The sequence below is a fragment of the Apodemus sylvaticus genome, chromosome 7, assembly GCF_947179515.1.
Source record: "Apodemus sylvaticus chromosome 7, mApoSyl1.1, whole genome shotgun sequence".
Taxonomy (NCBI): Eukaryota; Metazoa; Chordata; class Mammalia; order Rodentia; family Muridae; genus Apodemus; species Apodemus sylvaticus.
Window position 1 is genome coordinate 98,006,121 of NC_067478.1, and position 27,105 is coordinate 98,033,225.

Genomic DNA, 27,105 nt, shown 5'->3' on the forward strand with positions numbered 1-27,105 from the left:
CAAATTCCAGGGACTCCCCTAAATTTTTAGTTACAAACCTCTAAATCATGAGTTGTTTCTTCTTCTTCTTTTTTTTTTTAAAGCGTGAGCGTGGTATCTTTTAAAGTTACATTTTTACCCGTAACATAAAACACTGCTCATGAAGCTGTCAGTCCGTGCTTTCTGTGTCTCACAGCAGCCTTCCTGTGTCAGCCCACATTTTCTTCTACATTCAATCCTGAAAAGAACTTGATGTTATTTTCTGCCAAAATGTTTCTATTCACATGTAGACCTTACCTCCACTTGGGGTTCTTGCCGTCTGTTTTCTGTTTTTGATTTTTTTTTAAATGGTCTGTAGCCCAGACTGACCACAAACTTGACATCCTCCTCATTCAGCTTCCGGTTGCTGGACTTTTAGCCATTATAAACCATCATGACTGGTTTATACTTGGTTTCCAAGTCAGAAATCTAATTCCTTTCTCTCATTTTACACCAGGCACTCCAGCTATCCTCACTGGATCTGTTTGTTATTTTTCTGTTTGTTTGAGATAGGACTGGCCAGGAATTCACTATGCAAACCAGGTGGCCTCAAACTCAGAGATGTGCCTACCTCTGCCTCTGCCTCCCCAGCGCGGAGCTGGGATTAAAGGTGGCACCAGCACACTCATCTCCTGTTGTTGCCTCCTCTCATGCGTACGTGTCTATTGCTGGTTCTCTAGTCTCTTTCAAGGATACCCTTGTTAGTGCCACGGCATCGTTTAAAAAGATCTAATGCCCTGTGGGCCAGTTCTCCCCACTCTTCTTGCTCATCTAAATCACTCTGACTTTTCTTCTTCTTCTTCTTCTTCTTCTTCTTCTTCTTCTTCTTCTTCTTCTTCTTCTTCTTCTTCTTCTTCTTCTTCTTTTTTGGTTTTTTGGATTTGGTTTTTTTGAGACAGGGTTTCTCTGTATAGCCCTGGCTGTCCTGGAACTCACTCTGTAGACCAGGCTGGCCTCGAACTCAGAAATCTACCTGCCTCTGTCTCAGGTGTGGATTACAGGTGTGCACCACCATCGCCCGGCCACTCTGTCTTTTCTTAATTCTTACTTTTCCATGTTGTTTATTCACACACTGTCAGGTTCTGGGGGAAAGCATATTCTTATTGGTGTTGTATTCAGTTTATGGGTTTGACTAGGAAGAACAGGTATTTTCATGATAAAGTCTTCCTATTCGTAACGGAACATCACCACTTATGTCCTTAAGTATATTTCATTAAATTTGTATAATACTTTTCATGTTTGTTTCATCTTTTATTAGATTTATTCTTTCTCACTTCATATTTTAGCTGCTACTATAAAGAGTGTTTTAAAATTATGTGTACATATGTCTATCACTGGCATAAAAGATGATTTAATACGTTGGTCTAACATTAAGTAGTGTGCTGAGTTATCTATTGTAAATGACTATTTTATTGAGTTTCTGCGCTGCTTAGGATCTCCAGGGCAATACTGAAAGAACTGAAAACAGCAGCCATTCGGGCACTGATGTCACATTGCTTAAAGGGAATACTTCTTCAAGCAGCACACCATTAAAATGTGCCTGCTCTAGGTTTTTTGCATGGGGCGGGGGGGGGGGGGGGCGAATGTATACATGCATGCAGGTACCCTTGGGATCCAGAAGAGATCCACTGGATGCCCTAGAGCCAGAGTTACAGGAACTTGCACTGTGCGTGATGGGAACTGAACTGGGTGCTTAGGAAGGGCAGAAGGCACTCTGAAGCACTCTGAACCTCTGAGCCATGGTTCTAGCCCTGCTGTTAGCTTTATTTAATTCTAAAGATTTTAAAGGCTTTTTGACAAAAATTAAGGCAATCTGGACTGTGGATCCTTTCTCCTATTACTAAAAGCATTAGTAAAATAGACTACCCTTCTGTTGAATAACGATTGATTTTGAAATCAAGTAGGAGCTAAGTCATGTCAGTGGTCAAGGCCCCTTTCAGTTCTGAGTGTCTACAGTGTAAAGGCATGGGGAAGATTGAATGAGTGCCCGTGGAGCCATTGGTTTTCTCACTTTCTCTTTTTTTAAAGATGTATTTATCGTTATATGTAAGCACACTGTAGCTGTCTTTAGACACACCAGAAGAGAGCATCAGATCTTATTACATTTGGTTGTGAGCTACCATGTGGTCGCTGGGATTTGAACTTGAGGACCTTCAGAAGAGCATTCAGTGCTCTTACCTTTGAGCCATCTCACCTCGAAGAGAAAGTGTCCTCACTTTCTCTTAGGACAGGCTCAAGTCCTCCAACTGCACTCAATGTTTGTCTTCCTTGGCTCCTTCCTACCTAGGAGTAACTACCCTTCCTGGGCCTATTAGAAGTGTTTTACATTCAACTGGCAGCTAGGTGCTTCTATGTTCTAGGCAGAAGACTGAGGAGTATTCTGAGGAATCAAAACTGCAAGAGAAAAATGTTCCCAGATTTTGATGCTGGTAACTCCAAAATTACCCAAGGAGAGGTTTAAAGTGGACTAGCCCAGCTAGTGCAATAGTGGCACAGATTATGGTAGTAACCAATCAATAGCTGATGGGATTGAAGTCCCACTACATGAGATGCAGTTCAGAGACTTTCTGGAGTCAAACACATGGTGATCCTCCTAACTCAGCTTTTAAAAGCCACCAGACCAAGTTTAATCTGTTATTTCTTAGAGACAGATTCCCATCTATGAACTTACGAGATTGTATTGATTGCTTTCTGTTGTTGTAATAAAACACCATAACCAAAGCAACCTATAGAAGGAAGGACTTATCTGATTTTATGGTTCCAGAGGGCCCGTCACAGCAGGAAGCCAGTGGCAAGCAGAAGGCTGAACAAGATACCAGCTCACATCTGAAGACATAGGCAGGTCGCAGAGAGAACTGGCAATAGGTTGAGGCCCAAGGCTGTCAAAGCCTGCCCCTGGGGACATACTTCCTCCTGCAAGGCCACACCTCCTAGTCCTCCCCAAACAGCTCCATCAACCAGGAATCAAGTACATGTTCTATGTAACTATATTATTTAAGCCTAAATCATTTTAGCCTTAGACAGCTAAAATATTTTTTTTCTCCTTTTTTATTTGGTGAATAAGCCAGGAGATTCTGGGATATAGTATTTACTTTGTGACCCACAGATAAAAACCTGGAGGAACTGGCAGAAGTCAGCAGGAAACAAAACAAAAGAAAAAGAAGAAAGAAAGAAAGAAAGAAAGAAAGAAAGAAAGAAAGAAAGAAAGAAAGAAAGAAAGAAAGAGAGAGAGAGAGAGAGAAAAGGAAGGAAGGAAAGAAACAAAACTATACATTTGTTTGTTTGAGATAGGATCTCACTAAGAAAGAAAGAAAGAAAGAAAGAAAGAAAGAAAGAAAGAAAGAAAGAAAGAAAGAAAGAGAAAGGAAGAAAGAAAAAAAGAAAGAAAGAAAACTATATATTTTTTTGTTTGAGATAGGATCTCACTACCATGCCCTTGCTGCCCCAAGAGTCCTGATGTAAATCAGGCTAGCCTCAGACTTGTGGCTGATCTTCATGCCTCCGACTCTTGAGTGCTGGGATTACAGGCATATACCATCATACAGTTTGAAAATGTAAGACTTCTTACCAAATTTCTAGCTGTAGTACATACTTGAGAAGAAGACATCTTGATCTACTTTCTCCACTATAATAAAATACCCGAGCCTACGTCCTTTGTAAGAAAGTTTATTTAGTTCAGATTTGGAAACTGAAGTCTCAGATCAAGTGGCTGCACCTGTGTTACCTCTCTGGTACTAGTCTCTTGACGTGAGACATTGTACTGGCTGGTTTTGTGTGTCAACTTGACACAGGCTGGAGTTATCACAGAGAAAGGAGTTTCAGCTGGGGAAGTGCCTCCATGAGATCCAACTGTGAGGCATTTTCTCAATTAGTGATCAAGGGGGAGGGCCCCTTGTGGGTGGTGCCATCCCTGGGCTGGTGCTCTTGTGTTCTATAAGAGAGCAGGCTGAGCAAGCCAGGGGAAGCAAGCCAGTAAGGAACATTTCTCCATGGCCTCTGCATCAGCTCCTGCCTCCAACACTGCTCGAGTTCCAGTCCTGACTTCCTTTTGTGATGAACAGCAATGCAGAACTGTAAGCTGAATAAACCCTTTCCTCCCCAACTTGCTTCTTGGTCATGATGTTTGTGCAGGAATAAAAACCCTGACTAAGACAGACATCATAGTGGCAAGAATATGTGGGCATAAGATCTAATGAAAAGATAGAAAACTAGAGATTTTGGAGGTCAGGCACAGTCATTTTATAAAAAATCTGTTCTCCTAAAAGCTAATAGCAAGGAGGAGCACATAGTATAGTGTTCTACACTCCACTGCACTATACTGACCCCTGTGTTCTAACCGCAGCTCCCTGAAGGAAAAAAAATATTAAGTCCTTCCAAGAACAGAACCACGAGGGCCTAACAACCTTCCGGGAGTGTGGTCATTCGAATGAGAATGGCCCCCATAGGCTCATATAATTTTTAAAGATTTATTTATTTAATGTGAGTACACTGCCACTGACACACCAGAAGAGGGCATCACATCCCATTACAGATGGCTGTGAACAACCATGAAATTGCCAGGAATTGAACTCAGGACCTCTGGAAGAGCAGCCAGTGTCTTAACTGCTGAGCCATCTCTCCAGCTCGGCTCATATATTTTAATCTTGGTCCTCAGTTGGTAGAACTATTTGGAAAGATTTGGAGGTATGGCCTTTCTGGAGTACATGTGTGACTGGGATTGGGCTTTTGGGTTTTAAGAGATGTTCATCATTCCCAATGTCTCAAGATGTGAGCTCTCAGCTTTGGCTGTAGCATCATGCCTGCCTGCCTGCTGCCAAGCTCCCTGCTGTAAATAATCACAAACTTTAACCTTTTGAAGCTATGAGCCCCTAATAAACTCCTTCTTCTAGAAGTTCCCTTGGTCATGGTGTCTTAGCACAAGAATAGAAAGTAACTAAGACAGGTAGTGTGCCACCCGGTTTTATATCAACTTGACCTAAGCTAGTGTTATTTTTGGAAGAGGGAAATTTAATTGAGAAAATGCCCTTTCCAAAGTAGCCATTGGCAAGCCTATGGTACATTTCCTTGATTGTTGATTGCTATGGAAGGACCTTAGAGCATTATGAGTGATGGCACTTTTGGGCTGATGGTCCTGGGTGCTATTAGAAAGCCGGCTAAGCAAGCCACGGAAAGCAAGTCAGTAAGCAGTGCTTCTCTCTGGCCTTGACTCAGTTCCTGTCTCCAGGTTCCTGCCCTGCTTGAGGTCCTGCCCTGATTTTCCTCAGTGACTGCTTTTCCCTGGAAGTATAAAAAGAAACAAGCCCTTTTCTCTCCAAATTGTTTATGGTCATGATGTTTTATCACAACAATAGAAATGCCATGACAGGCCTGCTCCACCTCTTTTTTAGTTAGTTAGTTTGTTTGTTTTGAGACAGAGTTTCTCTGTGTGGCTTTGGCTGTCCGGGAACTCACTCTGTAGACCAGGCTGGCCTTGAACTCAGAAATCCGCCTGCCTCTGCCTCCCAAGTGCTGGGATTACAGGAGTGTGCCACCACCACCCAGGCCTGCTCCACCTCTTAAAGGCTCAGTTACCTCAGTCCCATCACACTGGGACCAAGCTTTCAACACTTGGGCTTTTAGGCACACTAAAATTATATCTCAGTCACAGCAGATGAAAAAAACAAACCCTTTTCTCTTCTCTTCCACATTGTAAACAGCAGAAGAGAGCACACGTGTGAAGCTATTCTTTGTACGCTTCTGTTTTTATCTTCTTTCATTTTTCTTGTTTGTCATTAAAGACAGCATCTTGCTATGTAGCTGTAGCTGGCCTCATATTTGCTGTGTAGACTAGATCTCAAACTTGCAGCAATTCTGTCTTTGCCTCCTGATCGCTGAGATAACAGTGTGTGCCATTCTACACAGCCCTCTGGGCATTTTGGCTTATTGATTTAATTTTGAAATGAATACAATGACAACATTTAATTTGTTTTTGTTTTTGTTTTTTGAGAGGAGGGGGGGAATCCTCTGTGTAGCCCCTGGCTGTCCTGCAACTTGCTCTGAGGACAAGCTGGTCTTGAACTCAGAGATCCATCTGCCTCTGCCTCTCAAGTGCTGTGATTAAAGGAGTGTCCCACACTGCCCAGATAAACCTAACAACATTTTTTAAAAAGCTCTTTTTTTGAAGAGCTTTCATTCTAAACACAAAGAGATATAACAGGAGTAGGACCAGTCAGAGGGTTCAGCAGGTAAAGACGTATCCCAATACCTGATGACCAGAGTTTGACCTTGGAGCCCATGTAAGGCAGGAGAGAACCAACTCCATACATTTATCTTCTGGCCTCCACATTCGCACTGTGGCATGTGCACAGTCCGCGCTATAAATAAATGTAATAACTAAGAAAGAAATATGACAGGAGTCTTATGGATTCCCTTAGAACAACCTAAATACAATTAAAGAACTCTAATTAGAAAACAAAAATTAAAATAGTTCCAATCTTCTCACTATCTATCCGAGTTCTCCGGATTAAACTCAGGTCATCAGGCTTTCCAGGTAGGTGATCTTACCTGCTGAACCCTCCTGCCAACCCTTCCCTGAAAAATGAAGAAGAAAGAAAGAATTGTGTCCTGTCATCTAGGTTTCCCTGGGTTCCTTGGAGGTGGAAACTGTGTGTTTGAAATGGAACATCCAGAGAGTATGTAATACAAGACCCCATTTAAATAGGGATCAAATTTAAAGTTAAAATGCTTTTAAACATGTCTTATTAATAGTGTGTGTGTATGGTGTGTGGGTGTGTGCACACACACACACACACACACACACACACACACACACGATCTGAAATAGGTCCTCTCTGTGAATCCAGGCTAGTCTTCATTCATGATTCTCCTGCCTCTGCCTCCTATGTGCTGGTATTACAGGCCCATGCCACCATGCCCAGAAGTTTGGCTTGTGTGAATTATTTATAAAGTCTGGCTTGACTTTTGGGGAGCCTGTTGGGAAGCTTTTGTTTCTCTGTATTGTCTTATCAATGTGTTCCTTCAATTTTCTGTCTAGTGGAGATACACAGAGGTTCTTAGGCCCTGGTGTGTAGGTGGCCAACCAATGGGCTGTGACCAGCAATGTGGGATAACTTCTTTCTTATACCCTGCTCCCTTATTGGATAGCATGGGTTTTCTTTTTGGTTTGAGTATATATAAATAAAATTGGTGTTGATTGGAAATAAAGAAAACAAGTTTAAAGAAACAGGTGGTAGAGCTAATTTTTATAAGTTGAATTGATGTTTTATCTCATGTACAAAACTCATTTTTCTTACAAATAGTTTTTGTCCACCCTGAGTTGTAAAAGGATGTTTTATCATTATTTGTTGTGTACCTGCACACACACAATGAATGAATGAATAAATGAATGAATGAACACTCTAAACAAAAATGAAATATTCTAGTGTATTTTTGTGCTCCTGTTGGGTTCAGTTTGTAGCCAGCTTGTCTCAAGAACCAAAACACAAACACCAACTCCCCACATTTGTAATTGTTTTAGATTTAGAATTGTCTCTGAAATAATTTAAAAAATAGTAGGACTTTTTTTCTGAGTATATCATTCATTCTATGATAGTTTAAGAGAAGCAATCTCAAAAAAAAAAAAAGCTAAATTCACTAAAGGACACTGTTATTGCTTGCTGCTCAAACAGCAGGATACAATAGCAGCCCCAAATCAGCACTTTAAAATGCCCCTTTAGCTATGATTTCTACTCCAGCTAGCTGATGGTAACATGTAGGATCATGGTGAGTGAAGAATGTCCCTTTCTGCAAGGACCAGGGGTGTCAAGACAGGAATCCACCCAGGCACTGCTAGTGAAGTTTGATAAGCATTTGACTTGGTTTCTGTCTCCAGAAGCTGGAAGCCTACCCAAGGACTTGGGGTGTATTTCTGTGACAGAGCACATGCTTAACTGCGAAAGGTTCAGTGCCCACTGAACACGTGTGCACACACATCCAACACAAAATCCCTCACCAAAGATTCCAGCGAGGTAGATTTGGAATGAAAGAAGTCTACATAACTAATCACTCTTCTTGAATTCATATAAAACTATCATTCTAAGTTTAATGAGGATAAACTTATTTTCAAGTATGTTGGAGCTAGGTATGGCATGGCACTCAGGAGCACAGGCTGGAAGATCTCTGAGTTCAAGGCCGGCCCAATACACATACAGAATTCCAGGTCAGGGTAGGTCAGGGCTACTAGTGAGACCATGAGCAAGCAGCAAGCAAGCAACAAGCAAACAGCAAGCAAGCAGCAAGCAACCAACAAGCAAGCAGCAAGCAACCAACAAGCAAGCAGCAAGCAAGCAGCAAGCAAGCAACAAGCAAGGAAGCAACAAGCAAGCAGCAAGCAAGGAAGCAACAAGCAAGCAGCAAGCAAGCAAGCAGCAAGCAAGCAAGCTGTATCTATTACTAATGTGCTAACTTTAGTTTTCGACATTACATTCCTCATTCGGCTACAAATATCCAATCTTACGTTTCAAGAAACAGAGTCTCATGTGTAGCTCTGGCAGGAACTCCACAATTTGTCTGTCTCTGCCCATAAAACATGTTTTGTCACACTTGGCATTTTTTTCCCTTTCATTTTTCTGAGTTGGAAAAATGCTCAGAAATGTTCACAAGAAGAAGGCCCTGGAACTGAGTAGGTTTTGTTGCTGCCATTGGCTTTGGGGACATCTCTTTCTGGTCTTGCACATAATTAATAACCTCATATTATATATTCCTAGAAGGTGAGGACGTTTGTCAAATGACAACTTGCAAATAATTATAGCAGCTTCCAGGTGCCCCAATGAGTTCCTGTGCTTAACAGTCATTCCCAACTCATGTTCCTATTCAAAACTCTATTAAGACATGACATACTTTGTTACTAACTAAAAAGTAGGCAGAAAATCATATCTTATTAATATTAAGAACTGGGAAAAAAAGTTGTGCCATACCCATTACATTGGTCTGAAAAATTAAAGCTCATTGACACTGACAAAAATAATGTTTGGCAGACGAGTTCTTGACAATATTTGGAGTTGTCAAATTAAAGGGAAGGGAAAATGGGCTAGCCTATCTGTCACCTACTAAATCCAGAAACGCTGGATCTTGTTACCACTCCTCCACAATAAAAGAATAATACAAACTACTGCTCAGGGTAATAGGGAAGAACTACAGGCAAACTGGATTTAGGAAGTGATGGAAAGACATGTACAATCCATCCCGTTCGTTAGCTTATTTTTTTGTTTCTTTTCTTTCTTTTTTTTAAAGATTTATTTATTTATTATATGTAAGTACACTGTAGCTGTCTTTAGACACATTGAGGGTATCTGATCTCATTGCAGATGGTTGTGAGCCACCATTTGGTTGCTGGGATTTGCACTCAGGACCTCTGGAAGAGCAGTCAGTGCTCTTAACCGCTGAGCCATCTCTCCAGCCCTAGCTTACTTTTTTTTTCTTATCTACTAACAAAAAACTCAAAAGGCTAAGTCTACACATAAAGGGGGAAAATGATGTAAAATAACGAAAGTAGACGAAAATGGAAAATGGTTTAAGTACTCTTAAAAATACCAACCAAGCCGGGCAGTGGTGGCGCACGCCTGTAATCCCAGCGCTCTGGGAGGCAGAGGCAGGCGGAAAAGACCAACCAAGCCTGAAGGTGGTGGCCTATGCCTTTAATCCCAGCACTGGAGACAGAGGCAAGTGGATCTCTGTGAGTTTGAGGCCAGCCTGGTTCATACAGACACCCTGTCTCAAAATAACAAAATGCAAGAAATAAAATGTCTTGTTGATTTTTAAAAAAAAAAAAAACATTCCTTGCACGCCCATTCGTGAGAAGGGAGGTTAGTGTAAAACGTCATTATTCAAAACTGTATCCATCATACAGAACCCAAAAAGCGCTGGGCTAAGGCGGGCCTCTTCACTGCCACACACCTTTATTCCACTTCCTTAGACCTCGCTGGTTTCCTTTCCCTGCCAGCAAGAGCAGACGCTCAGTGACTCGGACTAAATTTGCCCCTCCGCAAAGGTCATTGGAAGACCCTCACACAAACAGGCGCAAAACCTGCAGAAGCAGACTGCAACTCGAAGCACGCCGGGAAATAAAGTAGCGGCCTTGCTTGCGCGGAGCATGCCGGGAGTTGAAGTCCAGGCTGTGAGGAAGGATCGCAAGGGGCGTGGGCAGCGGCTTCTGCGTATAGGCAGGTACTGTTCTTCCCAGGCAGCATGGCGGATACAGCGCCACAGCTCAAGAGAAAGCGCGAACAGGAGGCAGAGGAGGCAGAAACCCCCAGCACAGAGGCGAAGGAAGCAAGCGTTGGCAATGGCACCTCTGCCCCTGTCCGCTTACCGTTCTCCGGCTTTAGAGTACAAAAAGTGCTGAGGGAGTCTGCGCGGGACAAAATTATTTTCCTGCATGGGAAGGTACCATTAAACACCTCGGGGGACGCGGGAAGGAGGGAACCAATCTTCCCGTCAGATGCGGGTTTGTTTCCGTCCCGGCTCCTACTAGTCACGTTATTCGGGAAGGTGGAGTGTGCCACTGCTGTGATACATGGAGCGACGAGATTGCTGTGTAGTTAATTGCCCCAGTTTCTCCTTCCCTAGAAACAGATGTCAGCTTTAAAATCACGTGTTAAATTCCCCAAGCCATTCACCATCATCTATTTCACGTATGAAGTTGCCAGGAACTCAGCAAATGATTGTTCTGGGTCCTGTTTCTGGAAATGACGAGATAACCATGAGAGGTGGTCCCTGCTTTACGTGACTTCAGCCTAAGTTGTTAACTCTTTCTACACGCTGTGCGCGCTCATGTATGAGGGGGACCCAGGCGTGTGCATGACATGTGGAAACAGACGATTGTCCCTGCTCTGGGTCTCCTGGACTGCAAACTACTGAGGAGGCAGATAAGACGCTGGCTCTACATACATTCTGCTTAAATGTCTAGCACGAGCAGAGGGGAGTTGGAGACCATCCCAAACCACTGAGGCAACTATTAGTCAAGGCAGATAGAGAAGTTTCTCTAGAATGGGCTGCTTGAAACTTTTCCACTCGTGAGTTCATTCTGCTGAGAAAGTTTTACACAACCCTGGGTATATAGGCATACATATATATATTATATATATATTATGTATATATAATATGTATATATATGTATGTATATCTATCTATCTTTGGTGTACTTAATTTTTTCATTAAAGATGTAAACAGATTTGCATGCTAATGATATGAATGTGCTTATAAAGAATGAGATCTTGGCTGACTAATGCAGCAGGATATGGAGTCTTTTTTTTGTTTTTTTTTGTTTGTTTGTTTGTTTCTGTTTGTTTTTTTTTTTTTTTTTTTTTTTGGATTTTTGGATTTGTTTTTTTCAAGACAGGGTTTCTCTGTGTAGCCCTGGACGTCTTGGAACTCACTCTGTAGACCAGGCTGGCCCCGAACTCAGAAATCCACCTACCTCTGCCTCCCAAGTGCTGGGATTACAGGTGTGAGCCACCACCGCCCAGCTAGGATATGGAGTCTTTTGAGCATTTTTCAGAGTTGATCAATATTTTCATTTGATAATAGTGCTGATTGTATTAATATGTAGGACAAAGTGGCAGAATTATGATTACCACCGTTAGCCGTTTGTCCCGTTTTGAGCCTGACGAGTACCATTTCAGAAACTGTTGGAAATTCCATCCTAATCCCAAGCCATATTCATTTAAAAACTTTTAAAAATGAAACTCAGGCCAGGCAGTGGTGGCACATGCCTTTAATCCCAGCACTTGGGAGGCAGAGGCAGGTGGATTTCTGAGTTCGAGGCCAGCCTGGTCTACAGAGTAAGTTCCAGGACATCCAGGGCTACACAGAGAAACCCTGTCTCGAAAAACAAAAAAACAAAAAAACAAAAAATGAAACTCAGCAACTCAAACATCACTTTATTTTTGGCTAGGGCAATGGGGCACACCATGACATACGTGTGACGGTCCGAGAACAGCTCTGTGGACATGGTTCTCTCCTTCTACCTGTTCATGGTTTCCAGGGACTTGAACTCAGGTTGTCAGACTTTTGTGACCAGCACCTTCCCTTGTTGAGCTGTGTCAGCAGGCCTTAAGTAGCTCTTAAAACTAAAACCAAAACCACACGTTTTAGCACAATACATCTCAAAGTTATATTGATTCCTTGTATGCTGGAAAATAATGGTAGGGAAATATTACATTTCTCTTTTCTGTAGTTAAGCCATTTAAGAGCAGAACACTTTGTATGTTCCAAGAAGGAACTTTCAGTTCATAAGGCATGGTAATCTTTTTTTTTTTTTTTTTTTTTTTTTTGGTTTTGTTTTTTCAAGATAGGATTTCTCAGTATAGCCCTGGCTGTCCTGGAACTCTCTCTGTAGACCAGGCTGGCCTCGAACTCAGAAATCTGCCTGCCTCTGCCTCCCAAGAGCTGGGATTAAAGGTATGCGCCACCACCGCCCAGCAAGCATGGTAATCTTGGCTCTGAGCCGAGGTGTTTCAGGCAGGATTTGTTGGTGCTGCCTGGCTTAATGCCACGAACAGTACAAAGTGTGCGTATGATAGGTGGTTAGATGGGAGACCATGGGAAATCTGCACTGCAGCACAGGTGAGTGCTGCCAACCCCCCCCCCCCACTCTTATGTATTTGATTGTGAATTGATTTCTTGTCCTTGTGTGCTTGAAAATTATATTTAGTTATGTGATTATAACCCACATAAACATATGTGTATATGTATGTGTATATATGTGTATTTCTAAATACAGATAAAGTTACTTGTGTGTATGTATGTGTGTATAAACACACACACATACACACACACACACACACTTACTTGATGTTGGATAACCAGTTTGGGGATTCTTGCATGGGGAAGACTATGTTGCCTGCTCTCAGCATTCATTAGTTGCTGTGCTTCTTAGTCTAGGGTTGAGCCCCCATGACAGTTCCCCCTTTCGTGTCTGTTGATGCCTTCCTTGTTGAAGTCTTGTCTAGGCAGCCATGTTGATGAGACATCATGAGCATAGCTTCTCTGACATTCCTAGAGACACAGTCTCACAGAAAACTTTCTGTTCTGCAGGCTCTTACAGTCTTTCCATCCCGTCTTCCATTATGATCCTTGAGCCTTAGATGCAGGAGTTGGGTCCTGTCAGTTGGGTCTGGATACCACACAGTCACTTACTTTTTGTATTTTGATCTGTTGTGGTTTTCTGTACCGTTCTCTGCCTGTGAAACTCACAAGGTTTTAAGAAGTTGTTCCCGGGGCAAGGAGATGGCTCAGTCAGTGAAATGTCTGAAGCACAAGTGTGGCAACCTAAGTTTGGAGTCCCAGAACCTATATACAAATCTGGGTATGATGCCATCCTGCTGTCACCCTAGGGTATGTGGGGTGGGGGTGGTAAGGGAAATAGGCAGAGACCTGGAGCTCCTGGACTAGGTGAACTGGTAAGCTCCAAGTTCAGCAACAGATAATACTATCTCAAATATAATATATTTGCTAGAGAGCAATTGAGGAAGACACCCAGTGTCTTAGTTAGGGTTTTGCTGCTGTGAACAGACACCATGACCAAGGCTACTCTTATAAACAACAACATTAATTGGGTCTGGTTTACAGGTTCAGAGGTTCAGTCTATTATCAAGGCACGAGCATGGCAGCGTCTAGGCAGGTATGGTGCAGGAGGAGCTGAGAGTTCTACATCTTTTTCTAAAGGCAAACAGGAGAATACTGGCTTCCAGGGAGCTAGGATGAGGGGTCTTAAAGCCCACCCCCACAGTGACACACCTACTCCAACAAGGTCACACCTTCAACTAGTGCCACTCCCTGGGCAAAGCATATTCAAAACAACTACACACAACCCTGATGTCTGGCCTCCACACAGACATGCATGCACTTGTATGCACAAGATCACTCCCACAAGCATATACATTCACTAAACACACGTACACACAAAGCTGTGTCCACGAGTCACATGCAAGAGCTCACATTTGGGAGGATCAGGGGATATAGCTTCAATGTCTCTCTCTGTCGCTTGTCTTTATTTAGGTCCTGTCTGGTTTTCTTAGTCCTTTTGTCTTCAGTATGTATCACTCACTGAAGATTTTAGGCCTGAGAGATTTCTTTTCTTTTCTTTTTTTTTTTAAGATTTATTTATGGGGAGTGGGGAGCCAGGAAAGGGGAAATCATTTGAAATGTAAATAAAAAATATATCGAATAAAAAATATTTTTCATTAAAAAAAGATTTATTTATTATTATATGTAAGCACACTGTAGCTGCCTTCAGACACACCAGAAGAGGGCATCAGATCTCATTATGGATGGTTGTGAGCCACCATGTGATTGCTGGGATTTGAACTCAAGTCCTTCTGAAGAGCGGTCAGTGCTTTTAATGGCTGAACCATCGAGAGATTTCTAGCTAGAAGTTAATGAGGAGACTTGGCTTCTAATCTTCACAGTGATACTGTTCATTTGACCTTGGATAAGTCATTTAATTTCTCTAGTGTGGATCTTAGTTTCTTTGTCCTTTTTTCTAAAGTAAGGAGAGTTTGGTAGGGGTCTTATAAACATAGATGAGAGCTGTGATGGTTTGTGTGCACTCAGCCCAGGGAGGGGCACTATTAGGAGGTGTGGCCCTGCTGGAGCAGATGTGAACTTGTTAGAGTAGGTGTGACCTTGTTGGAGTAGATGTGTCATTGTGGGTATGGACTTTAAGACCCTCATCCTAGCTGCCTGGAAGCCAATATTCTACTAGTAGACTTCAGATGAAGATGTAGAACTCTCAGCTTCTCCTGCACCATGCCTGCCTGGATGCTGCCATGTTCCTGCCTTAATGATAATGGACTGAACCTCTGAACCTGTAAGACAGCCCCAAAGAAATGTTCTTTATAAGAGTTGTTTTGGTCATGGTGTCTGTTCACAGCAGTAAAACCTTAAGACAACAGCTGAGAAACATTTTTTCTTTTGCAAAGAAAGGTCTGAGAATCCACAAGGATTTGGATTAAGATGCCTTTTCTGGGAGGAGAAATGTGAGTGTTGTACTTCCTAGGAAGGGAGCCATCAAGGAAGCAAATGCAGGTGTTGCAATTTAAGAGACTCTGGAATCACAAGTGCTGGGATTGTTTTAGTCTTGAGTGTGTGTGTGTGTGTGTGTGTGTGTGTGTGTGTGTGTGTGTGTGTGCCAGAGTACAACCTCAGATATTGTTTCTGTCTTGTTTATTACTTGTTTGTGTTGCTTTTTGGCACAAGGCCAGCAGGTCCCAGGAGTCCACTTATCTTTGCCTTCCCGGTTCTGGGATTTTAGGTTACAACACCCACACACACCCCACACACACCCCTGCCCCTGCTCTCTCAACCACCACCACCACCACCATGGGTTTTCCAGGATCTTTCTCACACCCAGCTTTTTCACATGGGTTCTGTTAAATGGACCCTCAGGTCCTTACACTTGCATGGAATGCATTTTACAAAACTATTTCCCTAGCCCCAGGTGCTTTCCTAGAGGTGCCATACTTGCGCACACTGATGATATCTCTGCCTGCAGGTGAACGAGGACTCTGGGGATTCTCACGGAGAAGATGCTGTTGTGATCCTGGAGAAGACACCATTTCAGGTAGAACACGTGGCGCAGCTCCTAACGGGGAGCCCTGAGCTCAAGTTGCAATTCTCCAATGATATCTACAGCACCTATAACCTGTTTCCTCCAAGGCATCTGAGTGGTGAGCAAACGGTGGCTGTAGTGGTTGCATGTGGGGAGAGGGGTGGCGAGGCTAAGGACTGTGGTGAATAGACTCTTTCAAAGACGAAAATTCTTGTACAGTGGTTCCAAGTGAAAGAGGGAGGGTGTTTCCCTCCAGAGAACCTGGTAATCTCTCAAGACAATTTTGGTTGTTAGAACTGAATGTGTATGTGCTACTGACACCTGGTATTTAAAGGGTAGGGTTGCTATGAAACATCCCACAATGTACAGGATGGGCTACCATGACAGAGAACTGCCACGAATGCAGGAAGGTTGAGAAATCCTTCCTGGTCATCTGTTAGTGAGCATAACTGATAATTTCCAACACTCTTTTTTTTTTTTAAAGATTTATTTTATTTTATATGAGTACACTGCAGCTGTCTTCAGACATACCAGAAGAGGGCATCGGATCTCATTACAGATTGTTGTGAGCTACCATGTGGTTGCTGGGAATTGAACTCAGGTCCTCTGGAAGAGCAGTCAATGCTCTTAACCACTGAGCCATCTCTCCAGCCCAATTTCCACCACTTTTAACACCCTTATTATGAAACTATCTCAGAATGTAGTATTTAATGCATTTAATTCATAGAACAACTCTATTTGTGAGAGGACTTTATAGGTAAGGAAACCGAGGTTTGGAAAGCTAAGTAACCAATTTAAAATCACACAGCAATAGGTGCTGGCAGGCAAAGGAGGTATTTCAGTGGGCTGAGAGCTCACCACATTCTGACATATATATGACATATATATTCATGACATAGACATATATGCTATGTCACGTGCTTCTCTGAAGTACCCCACACTCTGGTAGAAGAGACAAACAGTATGATCAAACAGGATGACTTTGAGTAGGGCAGGAACATATGTGTGTGTATGTCTGTACACTATGTGTATGCATTGCCCACAGAGGCCAGAAGAGAGTGTTGGGTCCCCTGGGACTGGAGTTACAGAGACTTAAGAGCTGCCCTGTGGGAGCTAGGAATTGAACACGAGTCTTCCAGAAGAGCAGCTTAAATACTGAACCATCTCTCTACCTTTGAAAGCATTTTTTAATTTACTAAAAAGGTAATCATTCCAATCCTCAGAAAGACATGATATGTCAAAATTTGTAGGCAATGAATGAGGGAAATGGGCTGACCTTCATGGTTCCCAACCAGGAAATTCTTAGATTGTGGTGGATACGTGGTGATTTGTTCACATCCTTATGTATTGTAATTTGCCCCTCAGCATTTAAGAACAATTAAGCTTCCCAGATATCCTGTTTCAATGTCATTTTAAATAGTATTTTCTACAGCTCTATAACTGAGGGTTATTGTTGTTCTTTGAAAAGACATGTGATCACTTGATATAAGACAAGTGAACCTTTCAGAGCAGATAGCACAAGATCCTCCTTTTCTCTGAAAGTCAGCCGGATTTCTCAGCTTAAGTTGAAGGAAATGGACAGCTGTAATTATTTTCTTAAGTGTTGACCTTTAAGCAGATGTATTTTTTGACACGGGGCAGCAGTAGCGTGACAGAAGGCACTGTAGCCAGGCCTGGCTGACAGAAGCCACCAGACTACAAACTCAGGCCATTAATTACTGTCATTTCATTTCTCTCCTTCCAGCTCTTCCGCTGGCATCCCCAACCCTAGCCAGAATCCACAAGGTCCTGTGCCGAGGTCAACCCTGGTGCATTCACAAAGCCTTCCCCCCTACCCCGACCCCGACACTGCACAGAAGTGATAGTGGCCACTGCCCTCTGTCTTTCATCCAAGATGAGTATTGAAAGTAGCAGTTGGTGAAGGCACCTCCTGACCCGGTCCCACGTGTCTCCATAACCCTTTCCCCATGATCATCTGTATCTCACTGGGAGCCTGGGATGGGAACTCTTCTTTCCCTGCCTCTTTAGCACATGCACTATGTTTTGTGGGCTCACCTTCCCTATCTAGTCCTGGCCTGAAGATTTGGAAGTCACAACAGTTGGGTTCAGGGCCTGATCTGTGTTTCTCCCTTGTTGGATTATTTATCCTGTCCGTGGATGACTTTATAAATAGTAAGTTGGCAGATTCTTTCTATAAAGAACCATAGTAAATATTCTAGGCTTTGTGAGGCACGGGTGGTTTCTTCCTCTGTGTTTTTCTTCCTCCACCCTCTAATAATGAATGCTTTACTTCCAGCTTGCTGGGTGTTCACTCAGGTGGTGGGTCAAATAGGACCTGCTGGTCGTAGTTTTTCAGTCCATTTTCCAGGGTTTTGCCATTCAGAATGTGGTCTGCGGAACAGTACTGGGAGCACCACCTACGTGTTTCTCAGGCACAGAATCCAGACCCTATTGCAGAGTACAGAACTCAGCCTAGTGCTAGCGGGACTTCCCTACAAGTCATGTTCACATTATAATTAGAAAGATTTTGGTAGGTCTGGAGAGATGGCTCAGGGGTTAAGAGCACTGACTGCTCTTCCAGAGGTCCTGAGGTCAAATCTCAGCAACCACATGGTGGCTCACAACCATCTATAAAATAAGATCTAATACCCTCTTCTGGTGTGTCTGAAGACAGCTACAGTGTACTTATATATAATAAATAAATCTTTAAAAAAAATAGAAAGATTTTGGACTTTTAAAGACACCATTTGCTGGGGATGCCAGCCATTATCTCTGAATTCCTGGCCTTTCCAAAACTTTCAGCTGGTATTGAAAGAAACATTTACTTGTGGTTTGTATCTGAAGTTCTCAGGTACTACATAGGTGATATTCAAGAATATGTTTGTGCATTACTCAGAAGCAGTTAGCACCTATTTGATAGTAGTTACTATGATTATTTTGGTGTGCTGGGCTCAGTGCTAAGTACCATCTCTTCAGAGTCCAGCAAGATGCCATCTCTGACCTTAGGCATGTTTAGGGTAGAGGCAAGAGGGCTGTGAGTTATTGTGAAGAGACAGAGAGACAAATGCTGTGGTTCCTTCTACCTGGATGGAAACTTTGGGTAAGAGTCCAGCTCTGGGCACAGGCCTTTTGTCCTAGCTCCTGGAAAGGTGAAGCAAAAGTCTCAAAAGTGTGGGCCATAGAAGGAGTTGAGGACTGGCCTAAACAATTTAGTGAGATGCTGTCTGAAAATAAAAAGGGAAAGAACACTAAGGTTGTGGCTTAACAGTAGAGTATAAGTCTGAGGCGCTAGGTATAATCCCCTTTACTACGTAAAGGAAGAAAAGCAATCAAGTCATAGGCAGTTGAAGAGAAGATCTTCATGTGCTGGTCTTTGGCAGCTTAGAAAAGCTCCTAGTGCGTGAGGCAGCAGTTGGGGCAAGCATGCAGGCAGCAGGCATGCAGGCAGACACAGTGTTCCAGTCCTTGTTCAGGCCTCACATAGCAAGACCCTTAGCTCAGAGTGTTAGAGTTCTTGTGTAAGTCAGTATTCCATAGCATTTGATGCCAGCCAGTGTTGTAGCTTTTGTCTTAGGGAGTGTGGTAATGTTGATTTTACTGAGTTCACAGTTTTTAGGAGCTCTTCTAGCGATCAGAGCCTGTAGTTTCTCTTCTCTGACTCCTTATTAGTCTTTTATCCCTTTTCACCTCTACCCCTTCTTGTCTTCTCTCCACTTAAAAAAAAAAAAAATATATATATATATATATATATATATTTTTTTTTTTTTACATATGTGGGTATTTGCTTGCATGTGTGTCTGTGCACCATGTGTGGTCAGTGCCCTTGGAGGCCAGCAGAAGGCACCAGAATTACAGATAGTTGTAGGGATCGCGTGGGAGCTGGGAACAAACCCCAGTCCTCCGGAAGAGCAGCCAGTGTTGGTAACCACCGAGTCATCTCTCCAGTCCCCCCTCTTCTTCTTGTTTCTCTTACCCTCCTTTGTCCTGTCCACTCTCTAACTGTCCGGCTGCGCTTCTGCTGTCAGGCAGCCCACCGCAGCGCTGTTTCTGCTGCTCTGCCTGCGGACCATTCCGGCGTCCCTGCCATTGCTGTTCCACCCCTCTGTGTCCGCTGCCACTCTGCTGTGTCCGCTGCCACTCTGCTGTGTCCGCTGCCACTCTGCTGTGTCCGCTGCTACTCTGCTGTGTCCAGTGTGTCTTTCTTTGTGTTGCCATCTCTGCTGCACTGACAAAAGTAGGCAAGAAAAGTCTACTTAGGAGAGGACATCCATTGGGTATAATTGGGCAGAAGAATGTCTACTGGCCTATGTGCTTATGTTGCAGAGAGGAGATGGTGCCTCCGCCATGCAAATGAATGTTTGTGTCCCCATGAACCGTGGCATTGTTCCTTCTGTACCAGTCACAGCAGTCCCTCTGCAAGCCCTTCAGGATAATTGTTCCTTTTCTAGCCTGAATAGACCTGGTTATAAGATATCACAGCCCACTGAGGGTTGTGACAGCAAAAACTTTGACTCAAAACTATTTGAAACAGTTGTGGCTGGAACTGCACCTTCAGGAGCTGGCGATCGACTCTCAGTTTACTTGAGTGAATTGAGTTACTGTTTGAAGCCAGAGAGGGAATGGAAAAAAAAAAATCACAGTACACCTCACATGCAAATGAAGGTCTGTGCTTGTGCCAGTCACAAGTAGTAAGTGACCTGTGACCTCTGGCCTGTGGGTAAATGATTGCTGAGTCCTCTTAGAGTTCAGCAATGTAATAGAAAAAAAAAAATCCAGTTATAAACTATTTGAAATAGCCAAAGCTAGCTGAGGCTGCCAATCAGGAACCCAGACAATTAGCTGTAATTGTTGTATAGTTTCTTCATGTCATCCCTGGAACGTTTAAAACAGCCAGTATTGACTGACTGTTGGACTGACAGCCCCTTTGGTTAAGGCAGCTGGGAGTCCAGCAACTCACAGTCACAGAGTCAGGTTGCCCCGTTACCCAGTGGCTTGGCTTATTTACAGAAAAATGAACATAAGAAGTAATGTTTACTATAAGGACTTGCCAAAATTATTATTAGCACTGACATCAATTTTAACATATTTCATCAGTACAGGGACAATAATTGAAGTGTCCATAGATTCCTTTCTCTTTGGGACAGGCATTCCTTAGCCACAAGGTGTCAGTGTTACCAAAGTTTTCTGACCATTAGCTCTCCTACCTAATCAGGCATCCTAGTCAGGGCCTACCTAGAGCCTTGTGTGCCCCCCCCCCCCCATGCTTCTCTGTTCTCAGCTTCTGAATTACAGCTCACTATGGCCTAGCCCATGGGCCTTGAAGTGAAGTTCCTACTACCTTAGTCCTCTGTGCCTAATACACAGTTGTATCTTTAATGGTTTTGTTTGTTTGTTTGTTTGTTTGCTGATCTCTGGCTCTTCTCAGCCTTTTCCCCCTAATATCACTTGATTAGGAGAGCCCCTCCCTCCTTTGAGCTGGCTGCTGTCCTGGGCTCAGCATAAGTCATGTTTGACGGATTTCTTCTGGTATTTCTTCCATGACTGGTGATGTTTTCCTCTTATTCAAATCTGAGAGTAGTCTTCTCTCTCATTTTTTCAGCTCACCAAGGGAAGTGCCCTAAAGAGTCCCTCACAGTCCTCACACCAGTGACACCATGGAGGGGCATGGGCTTGGGCATCATTCCTCTGCATCAGTCACAGCAGCCCCTCTGCACGCAGGGTGAATGGTCCTTTTCTAGCCTGCATAGACCTCTTGTACTTAGGGTAAGGAGTCACTGTGGGTTCAGGCAGAGTAGGGATGGAGTCCTGGCTCTGACATTGGCCATTGGAAAGGCCCAGGACATTCTTGTTCACTTAAGACTTGAAATTCTGCTCTGTCCAGATGCTCTAGTAGGTGAGTCCAGACAACATGTGTCAGTTGTTTTTGGGTTCTGAGGGGAAGTCGGACAGCAAACAAGTGAACAGTGTCTCAGTGGCCATGGACAGAGCGCTGCCCAGAGTATGGGACCAAGGCTGCTCTGCAAGTGGAGGTAATACACAAGCAGAAAGAGACCTGATGGCTGAGAAGGAGCCAGCTCGAGATGACGGGGAGAATGTTCTAGGCTCCGAGAACGGCAGTCTGGAGAAGAAAGAGGAACAGAAAAGAGGTTGTTATGTTGGAGGTGCAGGTGAGATCAGTGACTGCGACATGACACAGAGGAAGTGGGGGAAGTGACTTTAGGTACTTCCTTTGCTAACCTGGGCTATTAACATTTCAGTGGGATCATTAAGAAATAGATAGCCAGGCGGTGGTGGGCACGCCTTTAATCCCAGCACTTGGGAGGCAGAGGCAGGTGGATTTCTGAGTTCGAGGCCAGCCTGGTCTACAGAGTGAGTTCCAGGACAGCCAGGGCTACACAGAGAAACCCTGTCTCAAAACAAACAAACAAACAAAAAAACCCAACAAAAGCAAATAAAAAAAACCCCAAAAAAGAAATAGATAAAAAGGAAATATTTTATAACAGTTTTTAGTCTCTGTCCTCGGTGAGCAGTACATTTTATTTTATGTCTTCATATATACAAATAAATGTATATGAATATAAACTGACCAGAAGTTTCACAAAATAATATGGCTTTATGATAGAATCACCAGTATTTATTTCAAGTCTTGTTTCCTTTTTGAAATACTGGGTTAACCTCCTAAAGTGATGTCACTGGTTCCAACCCACTGAGATAAGTAACCCAGCAGCAGACATATGGTACAGATCGAACAGTGTCAATATCATGACTGTAACAGTAAGTTATCTCTTACTGTCTTTACAGCTTTCCCAGTGTCTGATCCTTGATGGATCACATAGGAAATGTGACTGTCCCTGACCATGGTAGGTGGTAACCATGAAGAGTCCGTGGGCCAGTCTGTTGACATCTCACACGGTTGGTCTTCGTGTTTCTTCCTGATAGGGCAGAGTCTGCGTTGGCTCCTCCTGCTGCCATGGCTCCCTGTTAATGGAGTCTTTCTTTGAGGTCTGTGTGTCCTCTCACTCAGAGAAGAAGAGGGAGACAGTGATGAGAGGTGTGGCTCAGAAAGACAGGCTACCTTCTAAAAGGCCGATTGTTTACCTGTTATAAAGCAGGGTGTGGAATCTCAGGTTTACTGGAGGAGACAGGAGTCTGTGTGTGAGAGGACTGGGAGCAAGGGATGAGATCTTGGGAATCATTCTTTTGGTTGCCTAAAACACTCAGTACTTTAGCCACAGGCCAGGATTTTCTACTTTGTACTCTTTACAGAGGCAAAACTCAAACTCTGGAGAGAGGAGGAAGGGTTTGTTTGGGAGGAGCATTTTAAAAGATGAGCTAACCTCAGAAGAGTTTCCCTGGCAGAGCTGTTCACGATAGAAAAGACTAGACTTCGTCAAGGAGCAGTAGAGAAGGTCATAGCCAAGGTGCAGTCTCAAAGTGGACCACCTCTCTCTGGCAATGGAAATGAACTGTAGCTGCCTGTATTCTCGGAGGCTAAGAAATCAGGTGGGGGCAAGAAGGCAAGAAGTCCACATGATGCAATCTGAGGAACAGGCAGATCTAAACAGTATGGTGCTTAGGAATGCACACATCTGCAGTAACGCTGAGACGACAGCAAAGAACACACCCTGAAATCAAAATGGTGGGGCAGAGCCAGGAAACTCAGGTAGCGTTTTGTCTCTTTAACCATGTGTTCTGCATTATGGATATCCTTTTTATTTTAGTCCCTCCGTGTGTATAGTACATGCTATATAACACACACACACACAGAGAGAGAGAGAGAGACAGAGAAAAAGAGAAAGACAGAGAGAGAGAGAGAGAGAGAGAGACAGAGAGACAGAGAGACAGAGAGAGACTTGAGACTTGCTTTTTGTAGGTACGAATATGCTTTCTAGTTAATAGTTAAGAAAAACTGGCCCTTTTTGGATGGATTAAAATATTTTCCCACACATTTGAATGGCTCCGTCCTCATTCTTGCTTTTTTTTTTTTCAGTCACTGTTGTTGAAAGTGAAAGTGTTGAGTTTCAGCCTTCTAGATTTTTGGCATCTGTTTCTGCATAACTCCTCTTCTCTGGGGCAAGGGAGTGACCAGGCTAGATTATTTTGTCTCCTGTGGATAAGGGAGCCCTATGCTGTTTTGGAAGGCACCCTAAGATGATGCCAGCCCTGATAGAGCGCAGCAGTGTGGCAGATCCTCCAGCCACTGGAAGAAGCCTGAGTACCAGGGTCTGTTGGTGCCTCTCCAGCACAGACTGGCACAAGTCTCTGAGCCCATCCGCTGCGATGTCCTCAGCAGTCCTCCCACTGCAGCTGAGCCAAGGGACAAGTTACATGAACAGTGGCCAGCAAGGAACGACTTGCCAGAAAAGTCTGAGCCAAAACACTAACAGCATGCCATGATCATCTAACACGAGAAATACTGTAGGCTTACAGCCATCGAACCAGAAAAAGTCACTGAGTTGTGGAGATGTTCTCTGAGTGACAAGTGGGAATCAGAATGCTGGCTTGCCTACCTAAGAAGGTTTCTTTACCATACGAGAGATCACGGAATCTCAAGTTGATTGGAGATAAAATAAAAATGTCAGGCCTTGAGTAAATAGCTTTTTTTTTTTTTTTTTTTTTGAGACAGGTTTTCTCTGTATAGTCCTGGCTGTCCTGGAACTTACTCCGTAGACCAGGCTGGCCTCGAACTCAGGAACCCGCCTGCCTCTGCCTCCCAAGTGCTGGGATTAAAGGCACGCACCACCACTGTCCGGCTGAGTAAATAGCTCTTAACTTGAACTGTTCAGCAGAGTTGTTGAAACTGTTCAGCAGAAAGTCTCTGTGGGAGGGTCGGACATTTGTTAGAGTGAGAGGTGCAGTTTACCTGATCAGATATTCAGATAGCACCAGGAGGCTTGTAATGGGTGCGAACAGACTCCTACTGCTGTGCCCCCTTCCCACCTCACTTCTCAGAAGCAACCACCCCATGACCAGTGTTAAGGAGACACTGTCTGAAGAAGAAAGGAAGGACGGATGAAAGGAGGGAAAAAAGAAAGGAAAGAATCAACTCCTTTGCCGCCTTCTTCATTCCCTGCACTTCCAGTTTTTATGTATCTGCCTTTGGAAGGCTCGGAGTCTTTAAATGTAGCCTGGTTTCTGTTTTTGTTGTTGTTTAATGCAAATTGGGCGAAAGTATGAGTGTGTCCCACTTTCCCACTGTGTCGTCTGCCTTCTGCTGCCTCCTTATTCCAACACTGTCTTTTTAACTGTCAGTATGTTTTTTTTTTTACATTGTCTTTTGTAGTTGTTGTAGCATCAGGGATTGAACCTGGGGCCTTGAGCATGCTAGGCAAGTGCTCTAACACTGACCTGTGTCTCCAGCCAGGATGGGTAATCTTTCACGCTCTGTCTCAATGTTGGTTCTAAGTTGGAAAATCACTGAACAGCGCTTTCCTTCATTTGGAATATTGGTAGTATTTGATGCATACCGAAGCAGAATGCTAGTATTGTACCTTCTTTTTTACCTTCAGAGTGAACATCATCATGTTGTGTAGAGTGCTTGTAATTCCAAGTTCAGGGATTCTCATTTTCATTTTAGGTCCCAGTAGTTCCTCCAAATAATACTGCTCTTTAGTCAGTAACATTTCGTCAGTAACCAGTGGGTTTTTATCAGCTTTTACTTTCTCTCCTGGTGTTGTGGTTGCCTCTCTTCACTGTGTTTGGGAGAATGCTCTGGCTTTCCTCCCTGCTCTTGAAGTGACTCACACATTGGTTTCAGTTTGGTAATTCATTACCTTTCCGTTTGCAGGAAGCCTTCCCTGCTCCTCCCGTCTGGACTGCCCATGCTGGGGGCATGCTATGCAGCTCTCAACCAGAGACTTCCTTTCACAATTTCCCTAGGTCAGACTGTGTCTTGTGAATTCCGCGTCCTTTTCTTTCTTGCTTTTCTTTCTTGATTAGCTGAAGCAGTTATAAAATAATTCCACAGAAAGAATATGTGGGAGGTAAATCCTGAAACCTTTGTTTTGTTGCTTTGGTTCATTTGTCTGGCTGAATTAATTTTCCCTTCAAACATTAAAAGCATTGATCTGTTGACTTCAAGCCATCTGTGTCACTGTTAAGATATCTGATGCCAGCACTGGAGAGATTGCTCAGACTTTCAAGGCTAGGCTCATAACTGAGAAGACAACATAGCCGATGCCAGCCTAGTTCTCATTGATTTAAAGATACCTTAGGGTGGGTTATTTTCTTTTTGTTACCTTCATTAGGTATATACAATATATTCTATTGATCTTTGATGGAGGGGGGTGTTGTTTTATGTTTGTTCTGTGTCTACATTGAACCTTCTCATGACTCTGAGTAACCTGAGACCATTTAGTTTAAAGTCTTCCAGCATTCTTCTGCTCTTACATGTTTTTTTTCTCCCTCCTTCTTTGATTTGTTTTCACCCATTTCTTTTTGCTTGACCCCACCCTACCCCCAGTATTACACTGAAGCTCAGGTTCTTGTGTTGGGCTATTAATGAACAGACTCCCAAGATTGAGCTTTTCAGTTGTCTTACCTTCTCGGTGTCTTTTCATACTCTAGTTTGAAACATAGTCTTCACTTTGTCTTCCAGGAGTTCTAGTGTAGGTATTACTTTTGGCATTGATACTTTAAATTCTCTTTCCTCTGGTTGTCCTGCTTCATTCTCACAGTATCTTGTTCTTGCTTTAGGAAAGCTAAATTGTGTTGGGTTTCTCCGACACACTAATTAGAGTTGTTGTTTTTAAATTATCTCCTGACCCTGAAACTATTTCATTCCTCTGGGATCTGGTTCCCTTGTTTATCTTGGTCATTCTTCTTCAGGCTTCTGTTTTCCCTCAGTGTCTGGTGGTGCACAGTGGTTCATTTATGCTTAAAAATGAAGCATTGGGTGCATATTCTTGAGGGCAGATGTTTGGGCTGCTAGCACAGTGGCTGATCTCTTTCTACAGTAGGCCTCTGCCCGGAATGGGAAGCTTCTGTGGTACTCTATGGTTGAAGAGGGGCTTATTGGCTTCCAGACTGGGCTTCAGTGGTTCAGTTGACTGGTACTGTTAGCTCGTGCTCCCAACTGAAGACTACTATGAGCCAGACACCCTATGGGGCCTACAAAGCTTCAGGTATTGAATAGCCAACTCTTTACAGAAATTTGTCAACTTCTCTAGTCCATTGGTTTAATATTTTGGAGGCCAGCCTCCTGTTTTCACCTGGCATTAGCTGCTTCCCCTGGGATGTGGCAGCGCTGGAGCCAATTAGTGCACTTGTTCTGCAGACAGCCCACAGGTTGATCTCAGTTTTCAGCTTCATTTCCCTTCCCGTCCTCGGTAGCTGTTTCTCAGAACCCAGCTTTCCTCCTGGCCTCCCAGGAGGTCTGATGATCACCTCCATGCAGCCTACTGACTGCCCATGTGGCAGCTTCCTCCGGCGCTGTCTTGTACACTCACCCTCTGCTTTTAGTTTCAAGGGATGTGTTGGTCCCATTCCTCCTGGCTGCT

The 27,105-nt window shown here is 43.5% G+C and overlaps 1 protein-coding gene across 1 annotated transcript in view; it reads left to right on the top strand.

Moving 5' to 3' along the window:
- Positions 1-10,205: 10,205 nt before the first annotated feature.
- Positions 10,206-27,105, top strand: part of Dcps (decapping enzyme, scavenger) — a 48,730-nt gene continuing 31,830 nt past the window's right edge. The window contains exons 1-2 of the mRNA XM_052188739.1: positions 10,206-10,440; positions 15,551-15,725. Coding sequence (XP_052044699.1) covers positions 10,243-10,440; positions 15,551-15,725 — 373 coding nt within the window. The 5' untranslated portion in view covers positions 10,206-10,242. The remainder of the gene's footprint in view (positions 10,441-15,550; positions 15,726-27,105) is intronic.